This window comes from Alexandromys fortis, unplaced genomic scaffold (genome assembly GCF_014885135.2).
Source record: "Alexandromys fortis isolate MF-2015 unplaced genomic scaffold, M_Fortis_MF-2015_v1.1 scaffold_61, whole genome shotgun sequence".
Taxonomy (NCBI): domain Eukaryota; kingdom Metazoa; phylum Chordata; class Mammalia; order Rodentia; family Cricetidae; genus Alexandromys; species Alexandromys fortis.
This window is the reverse complement of record NW_026067962.1, coordinates 10,029,472-10,046,467: the sequence shown is the minus strand read 5'-3', so window position 1 is coordinate 10,046,467 and position 16,996 is coordinate 10,029,472. Positions and strand designations below refer to the sequence as shown.

The 16,996-nt window shown below is 50.3% G+C and overlaps 2 protein-coding genes and 1 long non-coding RNA gene across 6 annotated transcripts in view; 1 reads left to right on the top strand and 2 right to left on the bottom strand.

The window, feature by feature from the left end:
* Ppp4r1 (protein phosphatase 4 regulatory subunit 1) overlaps positions 1-2,484 on the bottom strand; it is a 54,283-nt gene extending 51,799 nt beyond the window's left edge. For 2 of the 3 annotated variants that reach the window (XM_050153517.1, XM_050153518.1), the window contains exons 1-2: positions 1,979-2,370; positions 1,760-1,804 (exon numbers count right to left, since the gene is read on the bottom strand). In XM_050153517.1, the coding sequence (XP_050009474.1) occupies positions 1,760-1,804; positions 1,979-1,985 (52 nt within the window). In that variant the 5' untranslated portion in view covers positions 1,986-2,370. Of the gene's footprint in view, positions 1-1,759; positions 1,805-1,978; positions 2,371-2,395 lie in introns of those variants that run through there. The other variant, XM_050153519.1, reaches the window with a different exon arrangement.
* A 75-nt stretch (positions 2,485-2,559) lies between these two features.
* On the bottom strand, positions 2,560-11,640 carry LOC126508332 (uncharacterized). Of its 2 annotated transcripts, none has more exons than XR_007593779.1 (3): positions 11,125-11,640; positions 9,748-9,824; positions 2,560-5,038 (listed from the first exon to the last, which is right to left on the bottom strand). It is a non-coding gene; the product is annotated as an uncharacterized lncRNA (long non-coding RNA). The 2 variants fall into 2 exon arrangements; XR_007593780.1 differs by having other exon boundaries at positions 9,748-9,821.
* Positions 11,641-11,757: 117 nt separating this feature from the next.
* The window catches only part of Rab31 (RAB31, member RAS oncogene family), a 120,670-nt gene continuing 115,431 nt past the window's right edge, over positions 11,758-16,996 (top strand). Inside the window, exon 1 of the mRNA XM_050153521.1 lies at positions 11,758-11,922. Within this exon, the coding sequence (XP_050009478.1) occupies positions 11,884-11,922 (39 nt within the window). The 5' untranslated portion in view covers positions 11,758-11,883. The remainder of the gene's footprint in view (positions 11,923-16,996) is intronic.

The following is a 16,996-nucleotide window of genomic DNA, read 5'->3' as shown; positions in this document are numbered from 1 at the left end:
CAACAAGAAGCCCCTGCCCCAAGATAACATGATTAAGGCCACACCTCCAGTCCTAACCTTGCTAGAGATCTAAAATCAACAAGTGCTTTGGTTAATACCCAAAGCATACTGCTAGGCCAATAAGTGACCCATGTGGAAAAAATTAAACATAGAAGCTGTCTTCACTGTGTGTACTGCTCCCTCAAGACAGTTACTTAAGGAAACAGTACTAGGCATCAGTCTCCAGACAGAATTTAGCAACAGGTAAGTAAGTCTGGTAAGGCTTTAAAGACACTCCTCAGAGATGCCTTCGGCGCAGATTAGTTTTGGGTGGAGGCAGAGAAAGCTGAGAAGAGGGCACCTCCTTACCTGGCAGCAGGCAAGCCTATAGGGCATTTTCTTAGTGACAGATGTTAAGAGGGCCCAGCCTATTGTCTGTAGTGTCATCGCTGGTTGCTGGGTTCCACAGAAAGCAGGCTGAGCAAGCCAGGAGGAACAAACCAGAAAGCAGCACTCCTTCGGGGCTTTTACATCAGCCCCACACCCACCCCGTGCTAGCCTTAACTTCCTTCAGTGATAAACTGTGATGTGGAAGCAGGAGCCAAATCCTTTCCTCGCCAAGTTGCTTTCGGGCAAGGTGCTTCATCAAATCCATAGACGCCCTGACTGAGGCACTTTCTAAACAGTACATCTCCCTTTGCTCAGAACAGGATTTCAATTGGGTAAAGACAATCAGACCAGACAATGCTAAGGATTATCTTTGGAAGAGCAAACTATGGCATCTCTGGATTACCTGGGCAGGTATTAAACCACACTTCCGGTCTGGGCAGGGTTTCCTGTAACTAGACAGTGCTTGAACCAGGGTAGCCAGCTCAACTCTGCCTAGTTTTTGGTCCCCTTAAGTCTCCCATGATCTATGCTTGATACACATTTCAAACCGAGTGATCTAACTTTTTATCAGTCCCTATCTGCATTAGCATGAGTAGAAATCGTCTGCACGCAAGTGTAATTTACAACTTCTTCCCACATAAACTTAGCCTAACTCATCGTAGGCTTTTCTGTCTCCAACCCATAACATTTTCCGCTTAGTAAAACATTCAAATGAAAGATACCTAAATAATTCACTTCCTTCACCACAATGGAAACAACGTCCAAAAGTTGAGCAGCTTTCTTTTCTTTTTTTTTTTTTAATGTACAAAAGAATCAACTCTTTAAAAAAAAAAAAAGCTTCAATATCTCAACGAAACCTGCAGTTTTAGCATTTAAATATGCGGGTGAGCTTAGAACGTCCTGGATTAAAGAAATCTGCTCTCTGAACCTAGTCACTGCAGCCTGCCAAGGCCACACCTTCTAACCACCCCGAAATTCCCAAGTCAAACTCGTGAGTGGCGGTGAGGGGACCTGAGACGGCTCAGGGCTCAAGTAAAACACCAGTCAGCGAGCTGCACACACCGGGGCGAGGGAACCCCAGGAGGGCGGGCCGGGGCACCGGGGCATGGCTACCGCGCAGCCCGGGAGAGCTGCGGAAACACCTCCCGGCGCCGGCAGCCTCCTTCCTCGGGGCGAGGGTGCGGAAGACACTCAGGAAAAACACACCCATGTCCCTCACCGGCCTCCGCCCCACGGGCTTCTGCTTCCCCCCAACAGCCGCCCCGCGGCCCGAGGGAGCTTGCGGGCGGCGGCCGCAGTCGGGCCACGCGGGAGTCCCCGGCGCGCCGGGGTCCCGAGTCCGCTCGCCCGCCCACCGGCCCGTCCGTCCGCCAGCCCGCCAGCCACTCACGTCCGTCCGCGTCCTCCGGCAGGTCCTCCTGGAGCAGCGAGAGGTCTGCGCCGGGGGAGAGAAGAAAGGCCGGGTCAGCGTCCTGGGCCGGCGCCGCGCCCCAGCCGCCCGCCGCCCGCTCGGCGGCGTCTCCCCGCGCCGGCCTGTCCCGGGTGCCGCCAAGCGCGGGGAGCCGCCGCCGTCGTCGCCGCCGCCGCCCGGGGAACTGGGGCCACGTACCCGCCATCTTGTGCTCGCCCCCGCCTCCTCGTCTCCCGGGATCCCGCTCCGCGAGCCGGGAGCCGGTGGGCGCGCGCGGGCCAGCGGGGGCGCGCGCGGGGCGGGCCGAGGTCCGGGCCTGCGGCAGCTGCGACTCCCGTCCGCCCGCCTCCCGCGCCCCAGCCGCCCTTCGCCCGCCTCCCGCGCCCGGTGGGCCGGCGGGGTCCCGAGGCAGGCGCGTTCCCACCCGCGGCTAGAGGCGCCCTGGCTCCGAGCGTGCGGAGCGCGGCGCGAGCTGCCCGCCGGGGTGGACCTGCGGCTTGTGCCCGAGCCCGGCGGGAGGGGTCCCCGCAGCTCTGTTGGGTCACCGGGCCTCGCCCACCGCCGGTCGCCGCCCGCTCCGCCGCGCGCCGCTCGTCGCCCGCGCCCCTCCCAGACCTGCTCGTGCGTCGCCGGCGGTCCGCGGCCCAGGCTCCCGCCTCCGAGTGGAGGAAGCGCCGCCTCCGCCCGCCCGCTCGCTCGCTCGCTCGCGCGCCCGGGCCTCGCGAGTGACTGAACAAAGCCCGGGCCCCAGGGCCGGACGACAGTTGAGTGACAAAAGTTCCGCTCGGCTCGGATCGGCCGGCCTTCCCGTGCGGCACGTTAGAGCCGCGGCACCGGCCTCGGAGCCCGCGCGCCGCCCGCTCGCCCGAGCGGCCCCTGAGCGGCCGCGGGCGCGCGGGCCGGGCCGAGTCCAGCCACTCCGAGGTTCCTAGCCTTGTGACCGAGCGCAGGGAGGCTCGACGAGGATACCTGCCCCCTCCGCCTCTCCGGGGAATGGCAGACTATCAGGAGTCTAGCACGGTTCTTGCTGCCTAGGGAATCTGGTGGCGGGGTGTCAGGGATTGGTTTTTTTTTTTTTTTTTTTTTGGGGGTGATTTAGCAGCTCTTTTCTCAAGTGAACTTTATACCACACACAGACCTTACTATTCCTTTTGTTTGCAGAGAGTTAAGTGGTCCTCTAGGGTTTCCACGTACAAAGTAGGGCAGAATCCAGGCTTTCTGAGTGAGCCCAGTTCATTGTCCCATTTTTGACAGTCTCAAGTCTAAATCTAGCACCCTCAAGGTCTCCAACTGGTGTTCCCCTGTAGCGGGACAACACACCGACTTTCGTACTTGATGCCAGTTGGCGAATCTGATATGAAAAGCGAGAGCATTTTTAAATGTTTGGCGTGTTTGCTTCTGTGCTGCAGTCCTAACTGAAGACAACATACTGATATTTTAAAACATCAGAGGATCAGACCACGTAATCAGATCCTCAGGAATGCATAAATCTGCTTAGGGAAAAAGCTATCCATAGCCACGCCAAGGCTCCTTTTGGATATATCACTTAACAGATAAAACACAGATTGTATAGCATGAATCGAATCTCCAAGAGACTAGAAATTAGATGCCATAGCCCCCAGATGTGTCTGATTTCTCAAATTTAGAATAGGTAAAGACCAAACTTGCACATGCATTTCTTTGGTCGCAGAATTTACTTTTGTGAATTCAAAAAACAAGGGCTTAAGAATTCACAGGTTAGAATGAGAAGCCTCAGGTGTATTTCAGGCTGTCTTGTCTGTCTCTCTCTATCCACCCTACCCCCATCCCCTACACACACACACACACACACACACACACACACACACACACACACACACACAGGCCTCTCACTGTTCTGAAGTCACCAAGTGGGCTAAACTTCCTAGAAAGCCCCAGGGATTTGCCTCCCCAGCAGGGAGGCTGTAAATGAGTTTTTGGAGTTGAATTTAGGTCTGATGCTTGCAGCAAGGCAAACACTTTAGCTACTGAGCTATCTCCTCAGCCTTTGTTTTATCTCTTTAAAAGGGCGGTGGGGGCAGGAGTTTGAGACAAGGACTCAGTACTTGCTCAGTCTGGCTGGTCTAGAGCTTGCTATGTGTGGATCATGCTGACCTCAGAGTCAGAGATTGGCCTGCATCTGTCTCTCAAATACTTCAAATTAGAGATGTGCACCACTATGCTTGGCCCTTATTTTAAAAAGTCTTATTACTATATAATCATTATACAAAATGGTAGGTTTCATTATGACATTTCATACATATTTATTATATACTTTTGTCATATCCACTGTTACTGTTTTTTAATTTTTTATCAGAAAATGAGAAATGCATGATAAAAATGCTTTTAAAAAATTTGTTTCTGTTCATTTGTGTCATTTGAAGCCAGGTTGCCATGCTGTCCACTATCACAGCCATTCCAAGTAATGGAAATTGTCATTCCTTACTTAAGGCCTCTTTTACACGTTTTTAATTGTGTGAAGGCAAGTGTTTGAAATTGTTCCCATCCTTCAGACATTTTTTTTTTTTTGATTTTTCGAGACAGGGTTTCTCTGTAGCTTTGGAGCCTGTCCTGGAACTAGCTCTGTAGACCAGGCTGGTCTTGAACTCACAGAGATCCGCCTGCCTCTGCCTCCCGAGTGCCTTTAGACATTTTTTGCTGAATCCAGTCTGTGCTGCCCCTAGAGCCTGTTAAATCTCTGAGTCAATGGTCATTCCCCATGGGAAATCCTAGCCTTTTCCTGTGTTTTCATAGTTTAGTTTTCCAAAGACCCGTGATCTCGCTTTATTTACCTCAACTGAAGACCAAAAAGAAAGAATGGGAGTATTGCTGAAATCCTTTCCAGAGAGAGACTTCAGCAATGCTTGTCCTCCTCTTCGGGTCCCAGGTCAAATGGAGGCAAAATCCTGCCAAAGTTCACTCCGAGGAACCCAGGAGTTTATCGGACTTCCTTACAGAGCTTACGTGGGAGGTTACTTACAGGGAGAGGTCACACCAGGAAAGCCTTTACCCTGCAGAGATGAGGGCCCCTCCTACTAGCCTTTCCTGCCCCCAAAGTTCTAGATCTTCCCCAAGAGCTGTGCAATTAAGGCATTTACATACACAGGTGAGGGCCTCATGGCCCTCCTTTACCCCAAATGCAGGCGTATAAACAGTCAACAGCCCACCTGGGATGATGTTGGTAAACCGAGCAGCGGAACTCCACCGGATGGTAGTTGCTTGGTTTTGAGGACAATCCCACTAGGGAGAGAGGTAAGGAAAGAACAAAGAGGGTCAGAAATGCACAGAGAAAATTAACATTGTTGCTTCACCCACTCAGTGCTGTTTACACTCTGGTTCCTCTCATGGAATCAAATGTTTACAAAGGAGGTGTGAGATGCCCCAGCTCCATGGGAACAACTACAGAATTCCTCAGTGGAACATCTTTGACCCTGCTCACTTGGAGCAATGTAGAAAGCAGTAGAGCCTTCCCTGGGTGGATAAGAACCAGGATTTGGGGGGGGGGGGGTTTCACTGGGAGTGTGGGCCATTGTGGAATGCTTGCCTAGCAATGCCTGGGGCCCTGGGTTCCACCCTAGATACTGCAACAATAAAAGACAGGGCAGGGAGGTGGCAGGAGAGAAAAAGACAAGGGCCATGGAACTGAGTCCTGTCCACAATTAGTCCTGCTTGCTTTCAGGCTGTTCTTTCTCTAATTACAGGAGCTGGGTTATCAGAGTCAGACCTGCCCTACACGTGGGTGGCACCATTCCTTGGTTCTGAGCTAAACATTGGCAGTTCCGTTTCTCTGCTTCCTGATATGCCCATTTGTGAACAAGATCTCACTGCCGTAGCTTCACTAAAACATTTTTTTAGGTGCTGTATTTGTGCACACACAAGCTTTAATATTTTTAGATTTATTTTGTGTGAGTGCACGTGCACACGTGTGCTGTGGTATGCACTTGGAAGTCAGAGGACAATTTGCAGGAGTGTGTTCTGTCCTTCCACCATGGGGGTTCCAGCAATTGAACTCAGGTTACCAAATTTGGCAGCCAGTGCCTTTACCTGCTGTGCCATTTCGATGGTACCAAGGGACAGGCTTTGTCTACTTTTGTCTTTGGTATGGTCTAAACAAGAATGTCATGACTCAAGAAACTTGAGTTTTTGCTACCTCTTGTCAACTTTTAAAGAATGAATGGAATTATTTTTTTTTCCAGTAGATTATAAAGATGACTCTTTTCCTGTTGAAAGAAATTCCCATACAGAATCTTCTGAGATGAATTATCTTCAGTTGCTTAGGAGACTCAGTAATCCTACTATCTGAATAGCTCCTGGTTCTGTTATGTAGCAGGCTTTCTTTTGGACCACCAACCAACCCCCAAATCATGCCACAGAGAAATCATGCCACGGAGACTAGTTATTATAAGTGGTTGCCCTCTGCTTGTTGTCATCCCCCCCCCCCCCCCGCCCCTGCTCTCATAACTTAATTTAATCTGTTCCTCTTCATCTATGTTTGGCCTTGGAGCTTTTTTTACCTTTCTTGCACTCTGCACGTCCTACTCCGTGTCTGGCTGATTGGCAGCTGCCTCGCTGGCCCCAGGGGTCTTCCTCTCTCCCTCATTCTCTTCATTTTCTCCCCCTGAGCCTAGATTCCTCCTCCTATTTATTCTCTCTTCCTGCCAGCCCTGCCTATCCCTCTCCTATTGGCCATTCAGCTTCTTATTAGACCAATCAGGTGTCATGGGCAGGCAAAGCAACACATCTTTACATCATTAAACAAATGCAGCATGCACGAATGTAACACATTTATGCCTAGTTAAAGTAGTAATCCACAGCAGGGAGATAGACTATGGCAATGAGGCTACAGTTTCCAGGACCCTCGAGAGCCATAGAACAGTAGTGTTGTTTGGACATCCATCACAATACAGATGAAGGTCCTGCTTGAAAAAATGTCCTAGGTGAGCTATAAACAGGAGGAATCACTTAAGAATGTTTCAGATCCCAGAGTGCCTTTAATCCCAGCACTCTGGGAGGAAGAGGCAGGTGGATCTCTGTGAGTTCAAGGCCAGCCTGCTCTACAAGAACTAGTTCCAGGGCAGGCTTGATAGCTACAGTGAAACCCTGTCTCGAAAAACAAAAGAATGTTTCAGAGCAGCAGGGTGGTGGTGGCACATGCCTTTAATCCCAGCACTCAGGAGGGAGAGACAGGCAGATCTCTGTGAGTTTGAGGCCCACCTGGTCTACAGAGCGAGTTCCAAGACAGTCTCCAAAGCTACAGAAAAACCCTGCCTCAAAAAATAAAGAGTTTCGGGGCTGGAGAGATGGCTCAGTGGTTAAGAGCATTGCCTGCTCTTCCAAAGGTCCTGAGTTCAATTCCCAGCAACCACATGGTGGCTCACAACCATCTGTAATGAGGTCTGGTGCCCCCTTCTGGCCTGCCGACATACACACAGACAGAATATTGTACACATAATAAATAAATATTTAAAAAAATGTTTTAAAAAAATAAAGAGTTTCAAATTATTTTAAAACCTATGAAACCAGAGGTTTCTTAACCATCTCACGTGGACAGGTAATTCCACGTGCATCTGTTTAGCCCCAGACTAAAAGGGACTGAAAAGGGACTCAGTATTAGTACTTCATTCAAACTACACGATGAGCAGAAGGCATTATGGTAAAGATGGAATCTGGGTAGCTCCTTAAATGGTACGGTTCTATGTAGTGGGCTGAGAAAAGGCTGGTGTGAGGAGGTTGTTGCCAGGTCTGCTGGGGAGTTCAGATTTCATCCTGCAGAGGGTATTGCTATCAGTCAGCTCGGGATGCTTCTGCTTAATTTGAACTAGGAATTATCAAGAGGCAAGCAATGCCAACCAAGCGAGGGGTTCCTAGTGTGGAGGGCTATAGTCTGGTCTGCATTCCTGTACTGGTGCAATTGATGTGGCTGTTGTGTATGGTATGGTTTTTTGTTATTGTTGTTGCTGCTGCTGGTTTTTTTTTTTTTTTTTTTTTTTTGTCTTTGCTCTCAGCATTGAGGTCCATGCTTAGCTATCTGCTTATGCGTCCTTAGGGTCTCTGTGCGTGGTGTACAGAAAGATGGCACATGGCTCATTATTGTCACCCAAGGAATGTCATATAGTAGCCATCGGGCATTCTGCACGTGTAGAGATTGAAGAAGATGCTACAAGCTTGGTAGGAAGCCACTAATACCTGAACCTGGTTACCTGTGACTATGTCCTGTGAAAACAGCTCCTATCAAGAAGGAAGGCCTTGGGGGAGGGGGTTCCCAGAGACCTTGAAATAGCACAAAAGGAGAAGCCATTTTTAGCATAGTGACTTTTCATTTTACAAAGTACTTAAGAGAAAAGCTTGAATGTTCTGTTTGAATGTTGGGTACATAGTCATATGCCACGGCTTGTTTGCTTGTTCTCTCTCTCTCTCTCTCTCTCTCTCTCTCTCTCTCTCTCTCTCTTTTCTTCAAGACAGGGTTTCTCTGTGTAGCCCTAGCTGTCCTGGAATTAGCTCTGTAGCTCTGTAGACCAGGCTGGCCTAGAACTCAGAGATCCTCCTGCCTCTGCCTCCTGAGTGCTGGGATTAAAGGTGTGCACCACCACTGCCTGGCTAGACTTTCAGCTTTTCAAGCCGTGAGCTAAACAAACTTCCTTTGTAAGGTTTGGGAGCCTCAGTGACAAGACCCTGATTAATGTAATGAGTCTGTCACAAAGTAAGCAGAATATAAGAGAGAACATTATGCCCTGAAAAGCCTGGGAGCTACTTAGGAGCCTCCATTCCCCAACATCCTGTTTCACAGCGGTCATCTCTCCTCTTTTGGCCTACAGCCTTATGCACGTCCATGACTTGATCATGGGGATCTGGTTTTTAAGAGGTCCTGTCAAAGTCTCCAGGGGGGAGATGTGTGTGAGGAAGAGAATAAACCCGTGAGCCTGTCTGGTTGCAGACAGTATCACCACATAAGGCAAAGAGCCAGACTTTATTATAACGAAGCCAGGTGTGGTGGCACATGGCTGTCATTTTAGTACCTGGGAGGCTGAGGCAAGACAATCAGAGTTCAAGAACAGCCTCAGTTACATAGTGAGTTTGAGACCACCCTGAGCTGTTCAAGATCCTGTCTTTAAAACAAACAGCAGTAGCAGCAGCAACAAGAAGAAGAACTAAACCCCGAACAATAGCTCCCCCTCCAAGAAACTTAACTAGGGAGTAAGGAATGAGGTAGGTTTCAGTGGGTTCATGAGTTGAGAGGACAAACAGGTTGGAGTGACTCTCAGTGAGGAAAAGCTTGCGCAGGAGACCTCGTCAGGAAACCTAGAAAGACCCCATGCCTCTCTCAGACACCCAGAAGAGTGGAGAACGGGAGGAGCGCTGAAGCCACCAAGGGAACTGGAGGGTGTCCTGTCCATGTACTGTCTGTTGGGCGTAGTCCTCTCCACACATACTGCAGCTTTGTGAGTCACCCTCACTCCGCAGGAAGTAATAAACAGAAAGCACACCTTGGCTTTCGAGGGGACACACTTCGGGATGGAGGGCCAGATCCTGTTTGCTATAGGACATGTAGGTGCCAGTGAAAGCAGAGCCAAGCCATGGCCAAAGTGTCCACAGCTGCGTCAAACAGTTGTTCCCAGCTAAGCCAACCTGGGCATAGAGGAGGCATTGTGCTCCAGCTGGGCACTGTCGCCTGCCTCCAATCTGCCCACACAGAACTGGCTGTCCTCAGATGCTGAATCAAGGGGAGATACCGACACAAAGGAGATACTGGATAGGACCTGTGACCTGTCCACACGGGCTACTTCTCGATCAGCTCAGTCCAGACAAGTAGTCCTCTATAAGCCTGCACCTGCTAGACACAAAGTTCCCGCTACTCTGGGGAATTTAATTTATTACAAGTTTATCTTGGGGCCTGTTTTTTTGACTCCAGGGTTCTGTTCTCTTTGTGGGCCTTTCTTTGGTATTCTCACCATGAGGGGCTGCTTCAGGGTTGAGTTCCTTCCATCTGACTTGATCAGGAGCAAAGCCGGATGATACCCAAGATCTGCTGGAAAAATGGAAAGAACCACCAGTCAGATGTGAACAGCTACGAAAGAGGCCAAAGGACTTTAGAATGACTTGTTAAAATTGGCTTTTGGAACTTGGAGAGATGGCTCAGCAGTTAAGAGCGCTGGCTGATCTTCCAGAAGTCCTGAGTTCAAATCCCAGCTCCCACATTCAAGCCTCCCACACGGCAGCTCCCAACCATCTATAACTGTAGTCCAAGGGATCCATTGCCCTCTTCTGGTGTGTAGATGTACACGCAGACAAAACATCCGTATACATAAAATACAGAAACAAATACATCTTAAAACTGGCTTTTGGCCTTGGCGGTGGTGGTGTACAACTTTAATCTCAGCACTCAGAAAGCAGAGGCAGGTAGATTTCTGAGTTTGAGGTCAGCCAGTCTGGTCTACAGAGCGTGTTTCAGGACAGCCAGGGCTACACAAAGAAACCTTGTCTTGAAAAACCAAACCAGCAAACAACAAGAAGTCCCTGGCTTTTGTTTTGTTTATTTGAGAGACGGTCTCGTGTAACTCAGGCTGCCCTGAAACTTTCTAAATAGCTCAGGATAATCTTGAACTTCTGATCTTCCTCTGCCTAGAATTAAGGGTACGTGACACTGAAGGGTTAATGACCCATGCAATAAGGAACTTCAGAAGAACCGAGAAACTCCAGACTCAGCATGCTGATAAGAACACCTGTCTGGCAAGAAAGCCAATACAGTAATGAGAACATCTGCCAGCATTGCTGGGCCCTGAAACTACAAGGAAAAAAATCTGTTGACAAAACTTCCCTCTCTTAACATTCCCTAAAGCCGGTTGCCTCCTGTGCTTGGGTACACGGTCTCCACTTCCCCTGAGAGGCTGCTTCCTTTCTTGCTTCTGATTAAAGCTTAATTCTGCTTCTGCAGAGGTGTGTATCTTTCTATCAATGTCGCCTGGATAAATCCGGATCTAACACTCACCAAGCCTGGGTTTATGTGGGGCAGGGCAGAGAGTGGGGAAGGACTTGACCACGGGGAGTGGGGATCAAACCAGGGCTTCAGGCAAGTACTCTACCAACTGAGTCTCATCCCAGGCCAAACAGAGTTGTTTAGTGCCAGTAAATTTAGACTACTAGTTTTGGATCCTGTCCTGGAACTAGCTCTTGTAGACCAGGTTGGCCTCAAACTCACAAAGATCCGCCTGCCTCTGCCTCCCGAGTGCTGGGATTAAAGGCATGCGCCACTACTGCCCAGCAAAAGCTGACATTTCTATTCGTCAATAAATGAAGCCATCCCAGAGGCTTGAGGTACACCGACTCACACAAGATCGCATGGCCCTCTGTGCGAAGCCTCAGGCAGCCTCCATGGTCCGGTTGCCAGCCACAGTTCTGGCTTTGCTTCTGGCTGAGCTCCACACAGCTGTAGGACGTGGAGGAAGGGGGCTTCCTGTCTAGAATGCACCCTTCCTTTCCTAGGCTCTGGCACGCTGATTTTGGAATAAGCAAACGACTGCTTCTCGGATCATCTTTCGCTACACACAGAAAAAGGCACTGTAGAGCAGAGTGAAGTATTGGAAAGGAGAGATTTGAAGCCCGGGTAGTAGATGAGTCAAGTTAACCCTTTCTTTCCTCTACTTATCCCGGTCCTGGCCGGTCCTGGCATCTAGATGCCAGTGTCATTGCGGTGGTACTAGCCATCGACTTGGAAGCGCATTCTTAGAACCATAGCCGACAGCATAAACTGTACGAATGGCTCTTTATGACGAGACCGGCCGTGGGTTCAGATCTCCCAGGGCCGGTGATGTCCGACTGCCCGCAAGTCCGGTGTTGGGTAGCCACCGGAGGCCGACGCCTATGGGACCCGGGCGGAGCCGAAGCCGGGCGGCTAGGCTAGACTAGACGCGTCGGGAGGAGCCGGCCGGCGGCACGTGACCGACCGCGGAGGCCGCGGCCCAGAAATAGCCCCGGCGACGGTTCCGCCCCGCGGCGGCCGAGAGCGCTGGGAGACGGCTGGACGCAGCCTGGGCGCGGTGCGGCCCGGACGATGCTGCTGAGCCCCGGTCCGGCCCGGCCCAAAGCACATGATGGCGATACGGGAGCTCAAAGTGTGTCTTCTCGGGGTGAGTCCTGGCTCCAACCTACGGGGATCCCCGCTCCCGCGCGCCTTTGTCCCCCGCGCCGCCTGGCCCCGGCGCGCTCCTTCTCGCGCCCCGCACCGGCCGCCGGGTCCCAGCTGCTCCCGAGCGTCTCCGACTGCTCCATTTACACTCGCGCGTCGGGGAACCTTGGGCTTCTCCAGGTTGAGGGGTGGGCAGGGGGGAGGGCTGTCGAGGACCAGACGATAAAGGGTCCTGCAGTCCCTTGGGCCCCTAGGGTTTTCGTCTCCGCCACGGATGGTTCCCTCCCTGAGGAATGCTTAAGTTACTCTGTGGAGGCACTGGTATTCCTCTGCCTCCTGCGGGGGTGGGGTGGGTGACTGGTGGCAATTGCTTTATTCACTTAGAAAACAAGCCATCAAATCAGTCCTTCCTACCGAGGGTGGGAGAACCGGAGACTTGGCCTGACTGTAAAGCAGAAATGACGAACTATGTATGAACTGTGTGTCCAGTACACTTTTCGTGCCGTGGATGAACAGAAGCAGGACGACCCCCTCCAACACCCCCATTGCTCTTCCCCTTCCAAAATGAATCTTTCTTAGTTCCAAGAAACAGAAACAGTTAGAAACAAAGAAAGAAACAGCATCTAATCCGTGCGACCCGCGGACCAGACAGACATCTCAACTTCAAGGGATTCAGTGTTTGGAAGTTATTTCCTTGGGGCTACCCACATTAAATTTCGGAAATCTTCCAAAATTAGAGCTGGTGTTAAGCGTGTTTTCTGTAGCCTTTGGCATCAGCACCACGTGTACCGCCCTTGAAGTTGGCAAATTTGACTCTGCTAGGAAAAGTGTTTCCTAAATAGAAGAGCTGGGCAGGGTAGGTCCGTATTCATTCTTCTCAATGACAAGCTAATGGGTCTGTCAGGATGGAAGTGTATACAGGCCACGATTGTAGACTAGGATTGAATGTACCAAAGGTTTGTGGCTTCCTTCGTCTGGGTTCCAGTGGATCCTTTGCTGAAAAGCCTTGGGAACTGACCCCACACTGTCCTCACCGCTTACCACCAGTTGCTGTATTTGTGGAGAATCCCATGGGGTCCGAAAAAGGCCCTTCCTTCCCCTTTAGTGTTCAGCAAGGCCTCCCCAGGGCTCCTCACCCATGCAGGCTGCCTGGCATGCTGTTCTTGCCTTTCTCTCTGGAACTTCTGGTGTTATAACAACACAAGCTTCATGCCGGGCGATGGTGGCGTACACCTTTAATCCCAGCACTCGGGAGGCAGAGGCAGGCGGATCTCTGTGAGTTCTAGGCCAGCCTGGTCTACAAGAGCTACAGGACAGGCTCCAAAGCTACGGAGAAACCCTGTCTCGAAAAACTAAAAGAAAAAAAAAAGAATCCATGGGAGAAAGGCCTTTGAAGATTTAAAAGGACTGTCAGGTTCCAAAGAAGGAACAGGAAGCTTGGGTGTGTGGGGCGTGTCACAATTAAACTTGGAAAAAAAAGATGAAACAGGAAACATTTTTGGCTCCTGGGGGTGGGTGACACTTTCTCCTTTGTAACCTACTGAGGGGCACACTCATGGTCCCAAGACATCACCCTTAGATTTAGTTTCAGTGTTTATAAGTCCTACCAGGAGAGTGACCTGGAGTCTCAGAACCAGGAGTCAGAGGGCCTGGTCCACCTTCTGCATCAGGGTTTGGAAGGGCTGAATGAGTGGCTGAACTGTGGGATGGACACATCATGCCCTTCTCTTTGAAGGTGGAGAGCTATACTGGATGGTCTCTTTAAGATATATGTGTGATACCGTTCCCTGATGGTCTGTGATGCCGGAGTAGACTATAGCAAGCCTGGCTTGAGGAGAGGCCAAGTAAAGAATCTCTCTCTCTCTTCCCCCTCCTCCCTCTCTCTTTTATCCCATCTCCACAAACAAGCAGTCTCCACCAGCTTCCTGGAGGCTGTGTCTTATCTTGATCTCTGTCTCTTTGCCATGGCCCTACAAATAGGAATCTGAACTGGAGGTGGAGGATTCTGTAACCGAGAAAGAATCTTTAGAAGTTTTGAAACTTCATTCGTACCATAGCACATGGATATCCTCCTGATTTTGAAGGTAGTTGCACATTTTAGTGTTCCTGAGGTCAGAAGATAGATAGTCTGTTGCAAGGAGAGATAGATCTTGTCCATAGTGAGTACTAACTAGTCTTTAGGCTCCCTGGCTTGGCTGGTCCTTCTCTGGGCCAGGCTGAATTTCTAGCTGCTTATCTAAATAGGCTGGTTCTTTCTATGAGGTGGTGTTTGAAGGAGGCCTATGGCCCTGTACTGTCTGAATCTGAGAGAGCCTCTGGGCCCTAAGATGGAGAGGGAATCAATAATGAGCCCTTTGGTCCTTTTAGGATTTTAGGAGGGATCCTAGGGACCTTCTGTTCTTATGGTGAGGGTCGTCTATTCCAGGTGAAGTACTGCATGTAGATGGCCCTCAGCTTCCTGATCTCTTTTGAAAGCTATGTCGCACCTCCCCGAAATCTTAGTATGATCAAGACCTTGCCAGCTTTACCCTCAGATATGTGGAAGGTGACAGAGTGTATTTACTATATAGCAAAGCCTTACCGTTGCTGGAGAGGCTTAGTGGCTAGTCTGGGCTTGGCCTCTTGTTGGAAGACATGCTCCCTGCTCAAGGTTGTTTTTTTTTTTTGGATGGGTCCCTGCTGGTGACTCTTTGCTGTAGTCTCAAGCTCCTACCCTTGGGTTGGAGGATTTATCTTCTGACATTAGGGTCATTGTGACAAGTAGCAGTGCGAGGGGGCCAGGTGGCATGGTCTCTTTACCTGTCCCTGTGCCTTCTAGAACGCTGGTGCTCCTACTGTTTACTTGGTGTGTCTGACTTTGTTTCTTTTGACGAGTGCTCCAAGTTGGATTGGTATTGGCCTGTGGGACGTTCTCTGATAGCTTAGTGTATTGACTTGTTTTATGTCAGCTTGATATAAGCTAGAGTCTTCCGAGAGGAAGGGGCCTCTATTGAGTAAATGCCTGCTTAAGGTTCAGTGGTAGGGCATTTCTTAGTGATTGTTGGGGGAGGCCCAGCCCACTGTGGGCTGGACTGGTGGTCATGGGTCTGTAAGAAAGCAGGCTGAGCAAACTATGTAGAGCAAGCCAGTAGCAGCACCCTTTCATGGCCTCTGCATCAGCTCCTGCCTCCAGATTCCTGCCCTGTTTGAGTTCCTGTCCTGACCTCCTTTGGTGATGTACAGTGACGTGGAAGTGTAAGCTGAATAAACCCTTCCCTCCCCAACTTGCTTTTTGGTTATGGTGTTTCATCGCCACAATAGAAACCCTAAACACTTAGTGATCTCGAAAGTCAAGTGCTTGAGAACTTCAAGTTTGTTTCCTGTTATACATTTGTGAGCTTCCCATGTTTATGCCACATGGAACAGTGCAGCCAGCCATTGCGAGTGCTCTTCCCTGGGGTCAGTGGGCACACTGTGGAAGCTAGCCATGGTTAGGGGCATGTTTGACCCCACTGGGCAGTGGGCACACTGGAAGCCAGCTATGGTCAGGGGCAGGTTTGACCCCACCAGGCAGTGGGCACACTGAAAGCTAGCCATGGTCAGGGGCGTGTTTGACCCCACTGGGCAGGGGTCTGTGGACCCTCAGGACCCAGTCAGTCACAGTTTTGCTAATAATGTGCCAAGCTATCACACTATGGAATCTGTACTAGTGTTACGAAACAAGATGCTTAAAAACAACATCCCCCCCCCTCCATCGTACATTCTCAAAAGCGAACAAAAACAGTATTGCAGCAGCTGTCTTAACCTCAAAGGTGGAAAGTTTCCCAGTACGAATTTTTCTCACACATTGGCATGTGGCAAGAGCAGAGATGGAGACAGAGAGGAGACAAGGAGGGGGAGGGGTAGCCTATTTCTTTTGAGCCTGTGTGCTTAAAAAACTGCTTCCGGATGGGATCCCGAAGAGGTTTGTATTTGTGCTTTGGTTGTCTTGACAACAATTTAGAGATGTCTGCTACTTCCTTAGCAGCTGAGTGAGTATTTAAAATACAACTGAGGGCTTCCCTGCTTCTGGTGAGGAGCAGTGGAAACTTCTCCCCATGGCCTTTGTCAGTATCTCTGTGGTGTCTCACCAATGAGTATGCGCACACCCAGGATTTCCGGGAGGTGTCTGGGTGGTGGGAATGCAGATTTGTGTTGGCTTGTCCAGGGAAGGGCTCTGTGAATCCAAGGGCAATAGGACCCAGAGTGGGCAGTCTTGTTTAACCACAAAGCTCAGCTCATGGGAGGGGTGTGACATCAGATGAACTACTCCGAGCTCTTGGCTACTGAGAGCATCCCATAGGGTCATCTGAGTGTGTTGGGAGTTGCTGAGAAGTCATGCATACTGTGTTAGAGTAGGTAGCTACAGTCTCAGTCTGCTTTCTGTTTCTATGTAACAACATACCCAAGGCTGGAAACTTTGGGAAACAAAGTCTGGTTTATGGCTGTGGTAACTATAGAGCCCCCAAACTATGGCTCTGGCCTTCCAATGACATCAAATGTGTGGGGGATGAGAAATCAAAAATGGTAGAGACTCGGGGTGGTCAGTGGGAGAGAAGTTGTTTTGGGAGTGGAGCCCCCATTTCTCTCTCAAAGCCGTACAGTAAGGGGCTGCTCAAATCCTGTCCAATCAGTGTCCAGATTCCTCCTCTTCAGCTGCCCTTGTCTCTTACTTCACACTTTCCCTCAGTGCATCATGGAACCATCCTGGCCTCACTCCATCAGTATGCTCTGTGGACGCTGCTTTCTGTCCTTGCTGCCTACTGAGTGACTTCTCTACCTTTTATAGGCCAGAATTTACCTTACCAGCTTCCTCAAGTAGAGGCAGTACAGTCCTTCGCCTCAATAGGAACTCAAAACAGACCTCAGCGAGCAGCCTGTTCCTCACATGTCCTTGTGTCTGGGGAGATTATACTCAGGACCCATGTCACACGGCCACTGGCCCCTTCCTTATCTCCCTGTTCTGGTTCCATTCTGTTGCTGTGATTAACAGTGCTCTGACCAAAAGCAGTTTGGGGAAGAGAAGTTTTTTTTTTTTGTTTTTTTTTTTTTGTTTT